This window comes from Suillus subaureus, assembly GCF_016647635.1.
Source record: "Suillus subaureus strain MN1 chromosome Unknown BJ212scaffold_33, whole genome shotgun sequence".
Lineage (NCBI taxonomy): Eukaryota > Fungi > Basidiomycota > Agaricomycetes > Boletales > Suillaceae > Suillus > Suillus subaureus.
In genome coordinates, this window is record NW_024538589.1 from 42,587 (window position 1) to 59,628 (window position 17,042).

General features: G+C 47.8%; 4 protein-coding genes across 4 annotated transcripts; 3 read left to right on the forward strand and 1 right to left on the reverse strand.

The window, feature by feature from the left end:
• Positions 1-2,833: 2,833 nt before the first annotated feature.
• Positions 2,834-7,048, reverse strand: BJ212DRAFT_1378371 (enhancer of polycomb-like-domain-containing protein). The gene is made up of 6 exons (XM_041336563.1): positions 6,403-7,048; positions 5,779-6,276; positions 5,519-5,728; positions 4,957-5,463; positions 3,054-4,905; positions 2,834-2,972 (listed from the first exon to the last, which is right to left on the reverse strand). The coding sequence occupies exons 1-5, from the start codon at positions 6,577-6,579 to the stop codon at positions 3,304-3,306; spliced, it is 2,994 nt and encodes a 997-aa protein (XP_041189291.1). The 5' UTR covers positions 6,580-7,048; the 3' UTR covers positions 2,834-2,972; positions 3,054-3,303.
• Positions 7,049-9,093: 2,045 nt separating this feature from the next.
• Positions 9,094-9,613, forward strand: BJ212DRAFT_1302431 (uncharacterized protein; the record flags this gene model as incomplete). Its single annotated transcript, XM_041333257.1, has 3 exons — positions 9,094-9,192; positions 9,336-9,404; positions 9,458-9,613. The coding sequence occupies 3 exons, from the start codon at positions 9,094-9,096 to the stop codon at positions 9,611-9,613; spliced, it is 324 nt and encodes a 107-aa protein (XP_041189292.1).
• A 1,430-nt stretch (positions 9,614-11,043) lies between these two features.
• BJ212DRAFT_1484290 (von Willebrand factor type A domain-containing protein) lies at positions 11,044-14,002 on the forward strand (the record flags this gene model as incomplete). Its single annotated transcript, XM_041340767.1, has 7 exons — positions 11,044-11,149; positions 11,214-11,453; positions 11,511-11,569; positions 11,617-12,240; positions 12,295-12,426; positions 12,475-12,619; positions 12,660-14,002. The coding sequence occupies 7 exons, from the start codon at positions 11,044-11,046 to the stop codon at positions 14,000-14,002; spliced, it is 2,649 nt and encodes an 882-aa protein (XP_041189293.1).
• An 877-nt stretch (positions 14,003-14,879) lies between these two features.
• Positions 14,880-16,382, forward strand: BJ212DRAFT_593219 (uncharacterized protein). Its single transcript, XM_041343602.1, has 9 exons — positions 14,880-15,078; positions 15,147-15,212; positions 15,271-15,300; positions 15,357-15,463; positions 15,514-15,553; positions 15,609-15,681; positions 15,731-15,764; positions 15,817-15,838; positions 15,943-16,382. The coding sequence occupies exons 1-9, from the start codon at positions 14,990-14,992 to the stop codon at positions 16,103-16,105; spliced, it is 624 nt and encodes a 207-aa protein (XP_041189294.1). The 5' UTR covers positions 14,880-14,989; the 3' UTR covers positions 16,106-16,382.
• Positions 16,383-17,042: the final 660 nt, after the last annotated feature.

Consider the following 17,042-nt stretch of genomic DNA (forward strand, 5'->3'; position numbering starts at 1 on the left):
ATGCTCCTCCGCATAAGTGTCTGCATATTATTATCCAATGCCTACCTTTCAGTAAGTTGTCTTTCAATATTGCCACCCTTTCCTCCTTACTGATTGTGGTCTGACTTAGTGTCTTCTGAACCGCTCCACCTCAAACTCAACTGCATTGTCTTGGGTGATGATCCTTGCCATATATTTGAGATCAAGATTGCACTGACAGAGAGTGTCAGTGCCCTCTGAGAGGTTATCAAGGATGCAAAGAAGCTGCATTTTGACCATGTTGATGCTGACCATCTTAAGCTATGGCTGGTGAGTGGTCTGATGCCTGTGATCTGATCTTGTGCTGAGACTTTGGAAGTCCAACCTGCCTGTCACAAGATGATTGAACATAATCTTCACAATTTTACACTTGACCCAAAGAAATCCCTATCACCTGTGGCTAAAATGGTCAAGATTTTTCCCAATGCTCCTCTGCATAACTGTCTGCATATTGTTGTCCAACCACAGCATACTGGTAAGTTACTTGTCAGTTTGCCACCCATTCCTTGAACACTGATCTGTATCACATCTGGTTCTTAGTTCCTGTAGTGCCATGCATTCCACTTGTTGATAAATGATTGGCTTACCTCCAGAAGGCCCCAGGTGCTCCATCAGCTGATGCAAAACCGGCCTCCTTTGCTGTGATGCAGGACAAGGAAGAGTACCTTTGCAATCATCCTCACAGAGCTGCAGACCCTCTTCCAGTTACTCTTCTTGAGCCTATCTTCACCGAATTTGTCAATGATTGTCAAAATTATCAACCAACTGACTGCAATAATGACTTTGTTTGGCAACTTTCACAGGAGATGTCCTGTTTCTGTATCAATGAGCTCAAGCGGATGAATAAGTTCAGGTATCTGCTCTGCAGCTATGGTATCATGCTCCATCCTTCTACATTTGGTGCAACAAAATGTATGACTGATGGACATCTTATGTCTCCTGATGGAAATTTTGTGCAGGTGATAGTTGGGTGGAAGAATGAGATTGGAGGCAGTGGTGCTGAACCATTCATGGAGGCAATGTTGTACTACTGCAAGATTCTCAAAGAGTCAAACGTTGAAATAGGGAAGTTTCGGTCTGTCATGCCGTGCATCCATATCATTGTCTTCAGTTAGTTCATTTCATCAGATTCGTTGCTAAAGCCCTTTATTGTTATGAACTAGGGTAGTCGCAACTACAGCTACTCAATAAGAGTAACAGCTAAAGTTGAATCTAGACCTTACAAAGGTAAGGGTCATAAGACAAGTCAAAGAGAGTGTCTCTGACTTGAATATTGGTGGTCAGACGACTTAGGATTGGAGGTCCTAAGCGAAGGATGTTTCAGGTGAGAACCTAGTAGATTAAAGTGAGGATCTACTAAGTACATGACTGAGTATATATAGATCGTAGATGCTTTAGGGCAGGTACGTATATGTCAGCAATGAGTCAGAGATAAGGGTATGAGTCAGAGATAGTAATGAGTCATCTAGTGACAGCAATGGTGATCGTGATGTAGTACAAATATAGTGGAAAGTGAGTCTAGTGATGGCGCGATACGGCGCGGTCATGACATAATACAAAGGAGGAAGAGGAAAATGAATAGGGGCAAACATGATTGTAACATTTATTGACCACAACTAGGGGCATGCATTGGCTTCACTGGCTCTGTTTTCATCGAAAAAGTCCAATGTGATGTCCTGGCCCCCATCATTCCTCTGTTTTGGCATTCAACAGACCTCTGTATGCAAGAGATGGTAGCTTGTACTTTTGGGGCTCTCAAAATTGCCATCGAGAAACTCACAAAGCTGTACTTGGATTCAATTATTCCCCTCAAAGCCAAAGATTCTCTAGGCTATCCCTATCCTCAGACATATACCTCTTCAAGTGGTCACATTCAGAAGTTCTCATATGATGAGACTCAGATGCTCAGGGATTGACTTATCTTCTTCAGGCAAACCATCAATGATGTGGCTGAGAGAAAGATATGTATCAAGTTTGTCAGACACTATTCCCCTGAGGCCCACAGATTCTGTGCCAGCAAGGGGCATGCTCTGGAACTTATCACCTACCAATCTTTAGCCAGTGGCTGGAAAATGGTAATTATGGATGTGCTTGATATTGATAATGGTCTCCAAGTGCAATGGCCTGGCTCACATCGACCACTGAGTGTGATGGCTGTTTTGGACTGCCTGCTGCTGAAGGAGGCCATCACATCTCTTATCAAAGAGTTACACAAATACAATGGTGTCTACATTCATGGCAACCTTCAGGATACCAATTTCATTGTGGGAGACAACAATCAATTCATGCTGTTTGGTTTCAATTGGGCTAGACCAATCGAGAAGGCCCATTATCCTATGTGTGTTAATTGGATGGATATTTGATGTCCTGAAGGTGCATGTGATGGGAAGAAGATTGTGGCAAAACATGACTTGGAAATGCTGAAGTATCTGTTTCCTGAGCAAGATGATCAGGAGCCGGCTGCAAAGCACCCTCGTCTTTCTACTGGTGAAGGGTCGTCAACTTGATCCATTTGTGTTGGATGTACAACATTGACCCGGTATTCCTTTCTTTCATTCGTCATTACGGACTCTGTAGTGTACTTCATAATCTCATTGTATCACACTGTTCGCACCTCAGCGGTTCTTTCCACAACGCCGAGGTACAGCTCATGTTTACTTTGCACGCCGTCTCTCACTTGCATTGTTTCGTCTCTAGACGTGTCTCTTAGGTTATACTTTCTACAATTTGATTCGTTCATAATCTGTTGTACAATATAGTTTGTTTTATTTTTCATAAAGCTAAACCAATGTACCCCAAGCCGAGGGGCCGGGTATCTACCTTCGAGCATGCATATGGGTAGTACATCATACATGTCGCAAGCTACCAGCGTTGAAGTCAGTGCTGAGGAACGCCACGACGTCTACCTGCTCATCATTATTAGCGCCGAATTGTAACTTGAATGGTTTGAGCTTCTTCGAGGGATGTAGGCGCACGAGTCAGCAATGGTTGTGGAAGTAAACCTGAGATCTTGAGAGCGCTCATATCCCACTCACCGCCAACCCTGGCCTGGTCAATAGCGATCGTGTGTCCCGCGACCATGTATCTCGGTTGACAAGCACCGCCCAGGTAGATGTAAGACCGAAAATGCCTCAAATTGTGACAATAATACATAACTGGAAAGCAGATAAAACGGAGTGATATTGTAACCAAAACAGAGCGGAAAGAGTATAAACGAAATGGTAATGTCAGGGATCACAGGAGATACGCGGGAAAACCCGATTGCATAACGCCCAGTGGTACATACTAATATCCGCCTTGCGAACTCTGTACTACCTGCTGGTGTTGCAGAGACGGGGAAGCCATTTTCATGGTCTGTGGGGGCGGCGGACGAGGGGGGGACTGATGGGAAGGCAACGGGATGGACGACGGCAGTGGAGAAGGGTTGTTGTGCTGCATATGGGGTGACATGATATACTGGTTTGGTAGCAGTTGACCGACTTGCAGAGGAACATTGATGCTCCCGGCACGATTGGCGGTCCGCATACCATTAGCAGACGGCGTGCGCGTAGGTAGATTGCCTGGCGTAACATGAGGGCTCGGCGTTCCTTCGTTAAGCTGTACGGGCTGCTGATGAGGTGACGCTACGCCTGGCCACTGCCGTCCCTGAGGAAATTTGATGTTAAGATTGGCGGCACCTGCCAGCTGCATATTGAAGTGTGCGCCATTCTGCACGAAGTGCCCTGGGTACGGAGCTTGTGCTGGTCGTCCTTCCGCGTTCTGTGCAATCGCCATCTTGAAGGATTGCAAATTGAAGCCATTTGGCTGACGCATGACGGCGCCACTGGCCATGGTATAACCGTTCATAGGAATGTGGTAACTGCTAAGTGGCGGAACGTGCTGGGACTCGGCCTTGGGACGCGCTGGTGGGCCGGCCTGATTGGGCGGGGAAGGATCAGCAGGAGGAGACATCTGCACGTCCGTGGACTGATGAACTGTGCCATTGATGGTCGTGGTACTATCAGCAGCAATGTCATTGGGTGCAGCGATCAGTCTGACTGAGTCGCCATCTGACGTAGGAGTGCCAGCATGGTTTCCATTGACTCCGTTCGTGGAAGCGGCGCGAGGGGGAGAGGACTGCTGCACTACAGTAGGCGAACTTGGGGATGCAATCTTCCCAACAACCGGGGGACGCATGGCGCCGTTTGATGAGATGCGCATTTGTGGGATGGATGATGGCGGTTGCATCGCTTTGACATGCGCCTGCATGGATATCGGTACACCATTTGGCATCGGAATGCCCGCGGGGGCTGCACGAGTGGCCGACAGCGGCATACCCCCAGGATATACCCGTTGAACGCCATGTTGATCGCGGCGGATACTGTACTGGGGTTGCACTCCAAGACGATATGGGGATACAGAGTGTTGGCGGCCATCTACGGTCACGATAATGGAATTATCTGTCGTAAGGGCCTGATGGTCTTGATCTGACAACAATGTCATCATTTGACGGAGATACTTTGGATCATAGTCATCGATGAGGGTCCGATCTTGCTCGTCGGCGCCCTCAGGTCCAACCGTGGGCTCATCATCGTGATCAAACCTCCAGCGCTCGCGTAGACGAGCTGACATCTCCTCATCATCCTCGGGGATGATGGCATCCATGCGCCGTGCAAACGCTTGCCGTCTTCGTGTGAACGTGGAGTCATTGCCATGAATTCCATAGCGTTGAATGAAAGCGTCGTGACGATCGATCGTAGCGTTGCCTAGACGAGTCACACGGTGGCGGACATAACGCACGCACTCTGATTCCTCATCCGCTAGTGATGGGGTTGACGGGCGCGAGGAGGAAAAAATGGCCTTCCAGTGACGTCGCGGAAAGGAAAATGTTGGGCGTTGATAAGGATTCTGAAAAAGAAACAGGTAAGCGTTTGAAGAATGTAATTCATGTAATCTTACCTCCACCACATCTTCATACCCGTGGTCACGCTCCTTTTGGCTTGCAAGGTCACGCTCCATGGCTGCATTGATGATGCCGAGGCGTTCCTTAGGCCGGATAGATGCCTCGACAGCGACAGCCGGAGATCCCGGGTCCCCGCTCTCTCTTGTACGTATCTTGAGTCCAGTGATACGACTAGGTTCGATCTTGGGCTTCTTTACTACCCTCTCTTTGTCAAGCAGAAGTTCCTCGTCCTCTTTAGTACCCAACGAGGGAAATTTGCGCTTGAGCTCGGCGAATTCAAAGCGCTTGTCCCAAACCTGTAGCGTTTGCTGTGTGTAGTCGCGTTTGAGATTTTCTCGAGAAAGGAGCGTTTTGGCGAGCTCCAGACCCTGCGTCAACTCGTTTTGCAACCGTAAAAGCTTATCGGATGACATCGCCTGCGAAGCACGGGTCTTCCTGACAGCCTTAATCTCGCGACGGCGGAAGCAAATATAAGACTCATTAAGCACGTCCGACTCATCGAACTATTAAGCAGTTTGAACAACTTTGCTCGAATCATACAAATATAGAGATACTGACATTCAAATTGGGTATAATTCGGTGGCCTTTTCTTTCGATGCGGCGATCACGCCAATAAGGATAGATGACTTTCGCCAAGCGCAATAGTAGGGCAGGTTGCGGTGTCCACGTCGGCACCGTGAACGTTGCGAACATAGAGGGTGGTAATGGAGAGGAGAATGCTTCTTGATAGTCCGTAAACGGAGGAAACGCCATGCCAGACTCGAGACCCTGTGACACGAATCAGCGGTGCATTATGGTGGTCAAGTAAATAAACTTGCATGATGCAAGAACTCCGTAGTGTCATGGGTGACCTTCTCAAAGATGCCCATTACAAGTTCGAACTCGTCCTCCGTAATAGCAAGAGGTTGTGTCGACTCAGGTTCCTTGCCCTTCGCCTTGGCACTTCGTTGGGATAGGCCAGAGCGGGTGGTTGCGCCAGAGGCTGAAAGAGCACCCTGGGCACTTGTACCTTCACCACGCGCCTCCTCGTTGTTTCTGTCGAGCCACTCCTTATCGCGCTCATCCATGTAGTACGTGAATGCATCGACGAGCGCATTTGAGACTGCCTCATCGACAGTCTCTGAGGATCTGATGTACGCGCCTGGGTCTTCCCACCGCTGGGAAGGGTATAACTCGTCATAGTTGTCCACGATACCAGTGGAATCTGGTGTGGGAATATATGCGGCGGGGGCGACACCCTTCTCCCCACGTGTTGAGCGGCCCACTGATTGGTGTCTTTGCGACGCGGCAGACAGTACCGCCTGCAAGTGGTGCTCCTAAGGTGGAAATATGAGTCAGCCATCGATAAGGGATTTCCCACGACAATCAGCCAATGAGAAAGAGACACGTCAGCCTATTCAACAAGGGCGTTGAAAGCGACGGCGAGAGGGAAAACAACTCACATTGGCGTCCTCAGCGTCCACGCCAGCAGTGCTAATGATCCTGGCTTTTTCCTCGTCCTCATCGAGCACGAGAGGGTCTGCATCGATGCTACCTTGGATGACCTTGAGGCGTGTCTTGTTGGTAACTCGATTGCGATTTCGAAGGGTCGAGGTACCCAGATTCGGGTTGCGGGGCATGACATGGAGACGTGGCAGGATGAAGATGTGTTTAAGGGAGACTGGCTTCTACTAGTTGAGCTCTTTGTCGTCGTCGGTGGCAGCGGCGGCGTGGTCGGAAATTTGCCGAAAAAGTCCTCGGCCCGAGATAAAACAATAAAAATCTGACAAATACCAAGGGTTTCCCCGGTGTTTGTCCTCACCAAACAATCTCACTGTAACGCCTCAGGACTAATACACTAGCTACGTCAGTATCAAGCTGCCAGAATATCGTCTAGCTATTATATGTTAGAATTCGTAGTGAGGACACGAGAAACGGCGGGGGAACAAGAGACTCATCAGACGAAATTCTTTGTGGGAAGTACTGGAGACGCGCACCTTTATTACGCAGCCAAGAAAGAAATACATTGACGATTCTCTGAATTGCGATGAATGAGCAACGACATTCATCCAATAAGTTATCATTGGCGACAAACATAGAAGGAGTATCCTGCATCAGATAATCAGCTGACATGGCATATGCAACCAGGATATACGGCTCTCACCTATTTCCAAGTCTCGACAAAGGCACACATGCAACAGTCAAGTAAAGTGAGGGTATATGCACTCCAAAATGCTTGCGTCTACGACTTTGATCAACCACCGTCGTACCAACGACCAGCAACATGCGAGTTCTGGGCATAGTGAGAACGCAGCCTGAAGTCGCCCATCAAATGGCAGTGATCAAAAGCAAAGACCAATTGAATGATATGTACGCATGTTTTCTGCAAAGATCACTAGCAAACTATGAGAATGCTGTGCATTTTGGATGAGCACGAGGACGCGTGGAGCTGACTCACAGACAAGGGCAGCGTTGCACGTATGCAAAATGCAAAAAAACGGTAGATATAGGCAATGGTGGCAAAGACGAGACATTGCAGCCACTATCGCAATGTGGGAGTGTCGCTGAAGTCGTCACCACACTCGCTGCTGACTTTGCTCTCATCGCACTCATCGGATGCCGATTGCGGTGAACCAATATGCCCAGCGGAACGCCCTATTCGTTTGAAAGCTTCGCAGAACATTATGGGATCAATCATAGCTACAGACACTTGTGAGCCTCGTCATTGCATGATTCCCAAGGCAAGGAAACATTACCCTGATCCCCGTTTAATACTCCAGACACTGTCGCCAAAAATTACAATTCAGATGGCCCATGGAGAATATGTTAGTGTTGAGGTGGTTTGTGACGGGAGAGATGGAGGAGCATACATGACGATGAGAAATGGCGGAAGGGAATGGTGAATGAGCTAAACAAGCTGTTTCGCCTCCTCATCACTTGCACTTAGCCACGTGGGTAATAACTGTCACACTCATCAAGCCACAACCGGGTCAGGCTGTTCGCAAATCAGTCTCGTCATATTTCCTAGCCAATATTATCGACTTTCTGGCTGAGGCTGGTCGCTGCAAAAACGAACATGTTAACTGAAGCAGATCTAGTACTTCTAGGCTTAAGTCGATCTGTTTCGAAACTGTTTTAGTGGTAACTTATGTACCAGCTGAGCTGATTGAGGCTTACATACCCACAGAACAAGGTCTTTTTGTACACGCACTCCATGCCCTCAATGAGATGGGCTCGGGACATTCAGTTTATGCCTGAATCTGACGCACAGTCACTCTTGCAGTCTCGAAAACGCGTGATAGCCATTCATCGATCCAGCGCAATTTGCACCTGTGCTAAAGCAGCTTCACTCAGGATGCCACAGTGTGAAGCCCAGTTTATTCCGTTCTGGCAATCGTGCGTTTTCACATCAACCGTTCACATTGAGTTTACCGCTAGCACCAACATGTTTTAGAACCCACCTCTCCTGTGATAGAATCGGCTCGTGGTCTAAGATGTCTCAGGCAATGTTGGTTCGAAAGCCCTCCTCAGGCTGTCGAGTTAATTGACAGCAACTGATTTGTGGTTGACACTGTGTCCTCGATGATGTGCCACACCCGGCTCTGGTGTCTTTGAATCTCCCATAGGATTATTGACCTTTTTTTTACTTTTCAGAAATCTACACATTGTCCTTCAGAGTCATGAACTTTCGCTGGGAGCTTTACTCAACAGGCAGGTAACAGGCTATCGCATGCTAGTGTATAGCCTGTATTCCACGGCAGATGCGTCGCGCTGGTTGTGAGAGTGATTTGGATTCGTTGCTCCTTTTTTTTCTGATCTCGAGTAGTGCGGCCTTGCGTGGTGATCACCAGTCTTTCCCGGAATCGGGCCACAAAACCACTCTGCCTGCGGGTTTTAAGGCGTAATTCACATTGCGTGTATCACAAGGTGAATTTCGTCAGTCACATGGAAAGTTACGTCTGATCAACCTTCCATAGCAGTGTGATGATCTATTGCCACTCCGGAGCGGCTGATCAGAAGACATTATAACCTGTGTTCTCAGGAAAAATTGTACCCCCATCGGAGGTCCGTGACGGTTGGAAGTCAAGCCGTTTCGCTAGCAGCTGCAAAACTGTTAAGCTCTGAGTGAAGTTGATGTAACTTGGCCACATTTCATGACCGTTCAGATCGACGGCCTCGGTACCTTGGCATCACATGATCAGCCTCGTGCCGAGAAGTCGGTTCGGAGGTATATTTTGCTATGTGTACTCGCGGTATGTTTTTCCCCCTTTGGTTATGTTTTGGATGTTGATACGGAACCTCTATTGTAGTTCTGGATGTTGAACTTATGCTGTATAACACGACGTGCCTCGCTAGAAAGATACCAATGCTAACTGAGAATCAATTCACGCTGCAGCCATGTGAGAAGCAGCCGACACTACCTATTTCCTCGGCACCTCACTGGAAACGGGATGTGCACAGGAATGTAAGTACTTGTGCTACAGCAACCGTGTTTGTAAATGACTTTGGAAAACATAGGAAGTTCAGAACGGCTCTTTCACCCTACTGATCAATGGTGATATGCCCAGCGAACATCGGACATTGCGAGAGATGTTCAGAGAGTGCCGCATCATGCACCACCAACTGAATCTAGGATTGTGCATTGTTGTGCGAGGTGGGTTTAAGCTGTTGTAACATGATGCGGCTGTTGCATTTATCGCAGGCAATTCATATCATGCAAGACTACTGTACATCATGTTGCTTGTAGCTACTACAAAAGACAATTCACTTCCCGCAGTACGAATAACAGCACGAAAACGAAGCACAGCACGAAAGCAATTAAATAAAGAGAAAGTAGCCTAAAAAACATGTGATACGTACGCTCGATGCAAGGTACCGTTGACGACAGCCTAAATTGTGTTCTTTACCCAAATGTTCGAGGATTCCTGAGCGAATGATCGATGCAGTACTGCTACTGCAAATACGAGAAACACTCATGATCAGGATTGTGTCGACTTCAACTCCTAGGATTACCAGCAGTAATGCACCTGGCCCTGTAGTATTCAACAGATCAAGCATATGTCGGCCTGAAGAGTGCAAAATTGCGTGTTGTGGCGTTGACTGTTTAGCGTATGCGGCTCGAAGACAACGACACGGTTAGAAAAATGCTCTCGGTCGGATGACAGGGTAAAAGTCTGCGATTCGAAGTCCAGGAATCACTGAGTTAACGCTACCGCGAGGCAAGCAGCATCTAGAACGTCTAGGTTGTTGAGGTACGAATGCAAAGGTGCCAGCATATCGGCTGTGATGTGGGGGGGAGTTCTTCTGAGTCGGGTGTCGCTTTATGAGTTCCCTTAGACATGACTCAGAATATACATCATATGGAGAAATTTTAAGCAGTAGACGGTTTACACTATCCTGGTAGGCGGGGAGAGTGCTGTAATTCCATGCCGAGTCGATGACTTCGTTTACACAGGCAGCAAGGTGAAGAAAATTGGAGATGGTCGCGAGAGCCTAGAGAAGGGTTAAATAAGTGATAGTAAGTGTGGCAATGCTCTACCGTACTTGACTCACGATTTTGAGTAGATGGGAGAACGGTTCATGACGGTTTTGATATTATCAACAACTCGCGGAGTCGTTGTCCCTACCGTATCGCGAAAAGTTTTGCTTACAGACGCAGACAGCTTCGAAGCCGTCGCAACCGGTAGTACTTGGCGGTGAGCTTGATTAATGTGATAACAGTTATACATAAGGAAGAGGAAGTGACTGTACTGGGTGGATAAGTCGCCTGTGATCCTTCCGAAGCGCTTCGAAGGGGACCGACTCGGATCCGCCGCTGGTCTATTTGAGATCTCAGCGGCACTTCGGGTGCGACGCCGGGATATTCGGTATCAAATGGGGCACAATTCAGTACTTCATCCACTGGACCACTGGCAGCTCACAGGAATCGAACACAACATGACTGCAGCACAGGCTTTCACAGTTTTGGATATTCTTGTTCATGCTTCCAAAGGTTCTGGAATGGCTTGCCAGCAAGTTGCAGCACAGGAAGCCCGGGCGTTAAACTCCAATTATAAAACGTCCAAGGATCTATGAGCGATATCTCCACCTTATCTCGTCACTTCATGGCAAGTATGAACGGACATGCAGGAATCGTACATCGCTCCCCGGATCAACGTCTTTTACATTTGCCGCTTCAAGAGGTCAATGTGAAAGTATGGATGGTCGACGGTACGTATCTACGTGGCTGGGCAGTCCAAAATTACTAATCAGCACTCCTCTTTCCCTGTATTAGTGTCTGCGAGAGTCGTTCTTTCGCAAGTGTTTGAAAATGTGTCAGAGAGCCCTACCAGCCGGGCCAAATATGTATTCCCTCTTCCAGAGAGCGCTGCCGCTTGTGCCTTTGAGCTCGAGCATGCTGATGGTCGTGTTATCGTCGGTGTCGCAAAGGAAAAGTCAGAAGCCGCACAAGCTTTCCAGAGTGCAGTGGACGCTGGAAAGACTGCGGGACTTGTAGAATGGGTGACGGACGACAGTATGATGAGCACATTTCATTGGTACCGGACGAGCGCTCACTTTGACCTTCATCCAGTATTCACGATTTCAATTGGCTCAATTCCCGCTCGAAAGAAGGTTACAGCAAGACTGACGGTGAGTACACTCTCGCTTATTGAATACTTTGTCTGATGAGCGAACAGTTTGTGATAGATCTTTTGGATAATGGAAGACGGGACCAAGTTCGTCTACAACTTCCGATGGCTATCGCCGAACGATACGGCGAGACTCCAGTAGCCATGCTCGATGCATCTACAACTAATGAAAAGACGATTATCAAAATCGCTGTGGATGTTCAAGCCAGTGATAAGATCCAGGAGATACGCAGCCCCACTCACCCGACGATTGCTTACAAACGCTACAAGTCACGCACTGGAAAAAAGTCTGAACGACGGATGCGCGTAACTTGGTGGTCTACGACGTTCCTCGACAAAGACTTCGTGTTGACAGTCCATGCTCTTGGACTCGACAAGCCTCGGTGCTTCGCAGAAGTTGATCCCCAGGGTCGTGATACCATTGCTATGCAGCTCTCCCTTGTACCGAACTTCAAAATTCCTCCCCTGGATTCGCAAGAGTACATTTTCGTCATTGATCGCAGCGGAAGCATGAGCGGAGCCCCGATGGAGACAGCTAAGCGCACGCTGGAAATGCTCCTTCACCTATTGCCGGATTCACAGACGACTTTCAATATTTTCAGCTTTGGAACCAATGTTGACGGTCTGTGGGGGAAAAGTGTGACATTTAATCAGACTGAAATGCGTCGTGCGGTAAGTAAGTTTTGTCACTGTCCAGAGCAACTAGCTGATGGGTAACATGCACAGATTTTGAGTGTACAAGGCATGGAAGCAAACTACGGAGGGACAGAAATTGCACAGGCCCTTCAGTTCGCTATTGCGTCACGTAACTGCGACCGCCCGACTGCTATGTTCGTCCTCACTGATGGCGATATACATGTGCGTGTGATGACTTGGCTATAACTCTTCGATCTGACGATAAACTAGACTTCCGCAAATCTTGACCCATTCACGGTTGTCTCCAGAGCTGTGAAAGGCTGCAAGACCAATGCACAATTGAGAGTATTTACTCTCGGGATCGGTGAAAGCGTCTCATCCGCCATGTGCGAGCGCCTCGCTCGTGAGGGCGGAGGTAAATGTCTATTCGCTGTCCAGGCCTGAGGACATCACAGGGAAATGCGCGATGCTTCTGAACGCTGGTCGGACACGCGAGATCGAGAGTGTCACCATTGATTGGCACGGTTTAGGGAGCCCACCAGCTGTCAATTTTTCACCCTTGAATCACCATCACCCGCTTCCGCCCAGCGTCGTACAACTAGAGCCACCTCCTTCAATGCAGCAAGGGCCGCCTACAATCAGAAGCATATTCCCTGGAATGCGCCTCAATGTCTTCGCAATCACTACTTTTAGTTCGATTCCTCACGAGGTCAGGTTGCATGCCAAGATTAAAGACTCGGAAGAGGTTATCGACGATGTCGTACTTGTCACAGAGGTGAAACCATTCAGGGACGAGTGGTCATCCATTCCACTCCTGCATACCTTAGCTGCAAGACAACTCGTGGAGGACTTGGCAGAGGGTAGGGCGCCCCTTCCCAAACCTGTAACACCTGCTTCGGACAAGGACATTAAAAAAGCGGCAATCGTTCGCTTAGGACTTGGTTACCAGCTTGTGAGCCAGCATACGTCCTTTTTTGCTGAAGAGTCAGGACATGAGACAGCAAGGACGCTGCGACGGTCAATGTCATGGCAAAGGTCTCGGCGGCAGCATGGCCACTCCAGTGCCACTGGTGATCCTGCCGATGATGGTGCTCCAGAAACAGATGTGTCCACCGCGCAGACCATTTTGGACAGCTTGTCTCAGGCGGTTTACGCGGTGTTCAACTTCCTCTTCTCTGATCCTCCCCCCACAACTCGAAGACGCCAGAAGCCGCTTCCTGGCACGTATCATTCCGCTGCACAGTCTCGCTCGGACTCGCCATCCATTCAAAGTGAATATTCATATCGACACGACAACTCGAGCACGGACACTTTCTCTACATTGAGCTCATTGGAAGGCTCTTCCACGAGTTCTAGATGGTCTGACTCTCGGCCGCCCAGCCCTGTACCTCCTCCAGAAGATCCAATCCAGCGTGCGCCATCTCCAGTCTTCAATATTGCATCACCGGGGGCACGACCTCCAGCGCCTCCGCGCATTGCACCACCCGTGCCAAAGGAAGCGTACGCTATCATCTCACTGCAGAACTTCGACGGCTCTTTCACGCCGTCGCCTGAATTGGGTGCGCTTGTGGGCATTGATACGTTGGCCAAAGCAGGAGAACTGCAGGTCGATGGGAAAGTATGGGCGACTGCAGTCGTTGTTGCGTATCTGAAGCATCATCTGGGTTCGCAACAGGATTTATTGGATGCGTTGATGAACAAGGCTCTGGAGTATATTAATAGAGGTGGTGCGAGGCTGCTCGTTGGACGTGATTTTTGGGACTTAGTGAATACTGCGGGGCAGTCAGTGGGTTCGTGATGAGTTCATCAAGGTGGTGTGATGATATAATTGTGATTTGTTGTCAAAGACCCGATCGCACGGGCATTGTTTTTTTGAATTGAATCAAGTCTCCAAGTGTATGCAGTAGCTGGTTGTTTTTTTATGTTTTTAAAATCATGCATGGTTTGTATATACAGCTATACGTGTACAGATCTGACCTGAGAAAAACCTTGGGGCTGCGGTTGAATACAAACGCGGACATGGAGACACAGCCAGAGATCTTCATGATCTCGCGACTGAGCAATGTTATGTACGAGATGTGAGACTTAGTGGGCGCTTAATTGCACAGCTATGACCTTCAGGAGTAAACTGACTTGTCCGTGATACCGTATTACACCCTCATTTAAATATTTAGGCACCTTGCCATATTTATTCGGTACTCGTGCGGCCGATAAATTTATAGATGTTATGGGCAGATGTATATGAGGCTAGGATTGGGGCAAGTCTTAACTTGAAGACATTTAATAATCATATGTCAGCAGGAGCACCGTAACTGACTTGGCACGACTCGGACTCATAAATAAATTTCATTTGAATTTCATAAACCCCGCATAATTGCTTACTAATCAGCGAAGTTGACACTGACCTTTAGCTTCAAGTTAGACGTGCCTTGCCAATGCCAGCTAATGTCTCGCCTTGACTTGATCTTGGCTTGCATGACAGATTTACTGTAGACAAGATTACCCCTTTTTTGTCGCCTAATACCCGAGCACATTTAATCAATTTCAAAGTGTGGTCTTGGTAGAAAAGCGATGTCTTGCTGGCATTCCTCGAGTCAGTTCTTCTTTCTTTCTCTGTCGAGCGTCTGAGCCACAGCATTCCTATTCATTGAAGCCTTCAGCGTCAGCCTGCTCCGAGTCAGTCGTGGCCTTGCCTATATTCCTTTTTTTTACCCTCATTCCTCACCTCAATTATTATTAAGGACTATCGCAGAGCTAATCGACGAGCCTTTCATCTATTACAAAAATGGAAGCTCTGGAGCGGCGTTTGGCTGTAGACAGCGTAACTTCTGAAAAATATTTGCGAGTAGCATCCATCTCCATTGCATTTTACGAGTGAGTAGTCTTTTCTGTCTTTGTTGCAGCCCCGTAGTTGTCACGAAATTCTGACAGATGACGTTCAGGTATATTCTTACACTTCCCGCAGAATGGCGCTTTTACCGAAGCCAATCATCAGTCTTTCATATAAGGTATGTATACATGGGCATATGTTCACGTATCACTGTTGACAAGCTCAATTTCCATTAGTCTTGCCTGCGTCTTATTTATTCTCATACGGTATATTCTATCCTCAGTCTGTCTTGTGAATATTTTTCCGCTTACATTCAATGCAGCTATGTTAGTATTATGGCTATAGTGGTTAGCAATTACGGATTCTTCTCCACCGCCTATACCCTACAAACGTGTCAACATTACTATCTTGTGGCGCCTGTCTTCAAAGGTGTGTCCTATTGGTGTTCACACACCATGACTCTATTGACCACGCTGTAGCCATACAAACCATGATATCGCAGGCCATCCTAGGTATTAGGTATGTCTTGTCGAATTTTTTGTGGGTTACAGCTGCACAGACAAATATCGTTTAGGACATTCAATATTGCAAGAAGAAATAAGCGGATAGGAATTGTACTATTGCTGCTATACCTCTTTTCAACCGCGGTGGGTTCTTATTACACAGGCACGACATCCTTTCTCTTATTCGTTTTAGGCGGAGTGGTTCTCCGATCTATTTCACCGGACTCGTAAGTTCTGGCTTATCTTAATCTTAGGTTCATATTGACCTTTAGAACACAGCTGTTGTTGTTGATGTACGTCAGTGTTCCTCACAATGAGATCTCACGCAAACAGTGTCTCTTTCTTAGGGAAAGTAAGTGGACCTTTACCACCAGTGTGGGCTATTCAAATCTTCATGAACTATAGCTGCACCTCGGCAAATGCTGGCAAAGTATTGTCAACCTGGTTCTACTACCTCGCTGTGATGATGTATGACATCGTAATGGTGACCATTTCAACCATCTATCTTCTGCGTTATAATCCTCTCAGTAACAGGTACGTCTTTCTCTCCCAAGTTTCGGGTCGCTAAACCATTGCTGTTAGAGTAGAACGGCTAATACGGGTGTAAGTCCCTTACCACTGGCATAGTCAATGTGCGTCGCTCATCATACTTAGCTGATCTATGACGGCATCGGATATTTCATCGTGTTGTCCGGCAAGTACAGTCTGTTTGTGATGAGCACCCTCCTAACATCCCTTCAGCGGCAAATATATTGAATCTGATCCTTTACCGTACGACCAATATCGAGACTCAGGTATGTAGGCTTGACTTCGGATGCACCATGGAAACTTATATCGACTCGCTCCTGTTATTAGTCGGCAGGGTAAGTTTCGTATCGTCTAGCACGAAGGAGATCAGACACCTCAGAATGCATTATTAGGGCATCAATAGGTTATGCTGTAACGTGGGTCATGAGCCAACGGATTCTCATCAACATACGAGGTACGCACCACTCTAGAGCTTGACCGCTACTTCATTGACACTCGTAATGTTGATCCTTTCTGTTGCTTCCGCTCCGATCACCCAAACCTGCAAAGGAATGTTAGAGCCAGACGCCCAACGCTTGGAAAATGTGATCGTCGCACGTCCCACACTCGCTGCGCAGAAAAAAGTGATGTCCGGTCTTCGTTCCCACTTCGAATCTAAGAGCCACTCCAAAGGCTCTAACAACTCCAGAAGCCCCATCGATGCAGCGTTCAGGCCAAAGTCGCCTCGCAATTCCAACGACATGGAACTCGATATACGTGTACGTGTCGAGCGCTCGGTGGTGGTAGATTACGTGGACGAATCTGAGCATTCGACCTCATGGGTAAAATGAATGAGGTACTAGCGCCTAACAAGCATAACAAAGAAGGAATGACTATGTGCTACGGGATACTACGCAACATGCGATATTAACGTATATATACACACCTGGTTCTACTATAGAAATCTCGGGGATTCTCACTCTCAGGTTGTCCCCGTT

Coding starts and splice junctions, on each gene's coding strand:
- BJ212DRAFT_593219 (XM_041343602.1), top strand. CDS start 14,990: ATGGAAGCTCTGGAGCGGCGTTTGGCTGTAGACAGCGTAACTTCTGAA. Junction 15,213..15,270: donor TCATCAGTCTTTCATATAAG/GTATGTATACAT, acceptor AATTTCCATTAG/TCTTGCCTGCGTCTTATTTA. Junction 15,464..15,513: donor TGTGGCGCCTGTCTTCAAAG/GTGTGTCCTATT, acceptor ACCACGCTGTAG/CCATACAAACCATGATATCG.
- BJ212DRAFT_1378371 (XM_041336563.1), bottom strand. CDS start 6,579: ATGCCCCGCAACCCGAATCTGGGTACCTCGACCCTTCGAAATCGCAAT. Junction 5,729..5,778: donor CTACGGAGTTCTTGCATCAT/GCAAGTTTATTT, acceptor TTCGTGTCACAG/GGTCTCGAGTCTGGCATGGC. Junction 4,906..4,956: donor GGTATGAAGATGTGGTGGAG/GTAAGATTACAT, acceptor TTTCTTTTTCAG/AATCCTTATCAACGCCCAAC.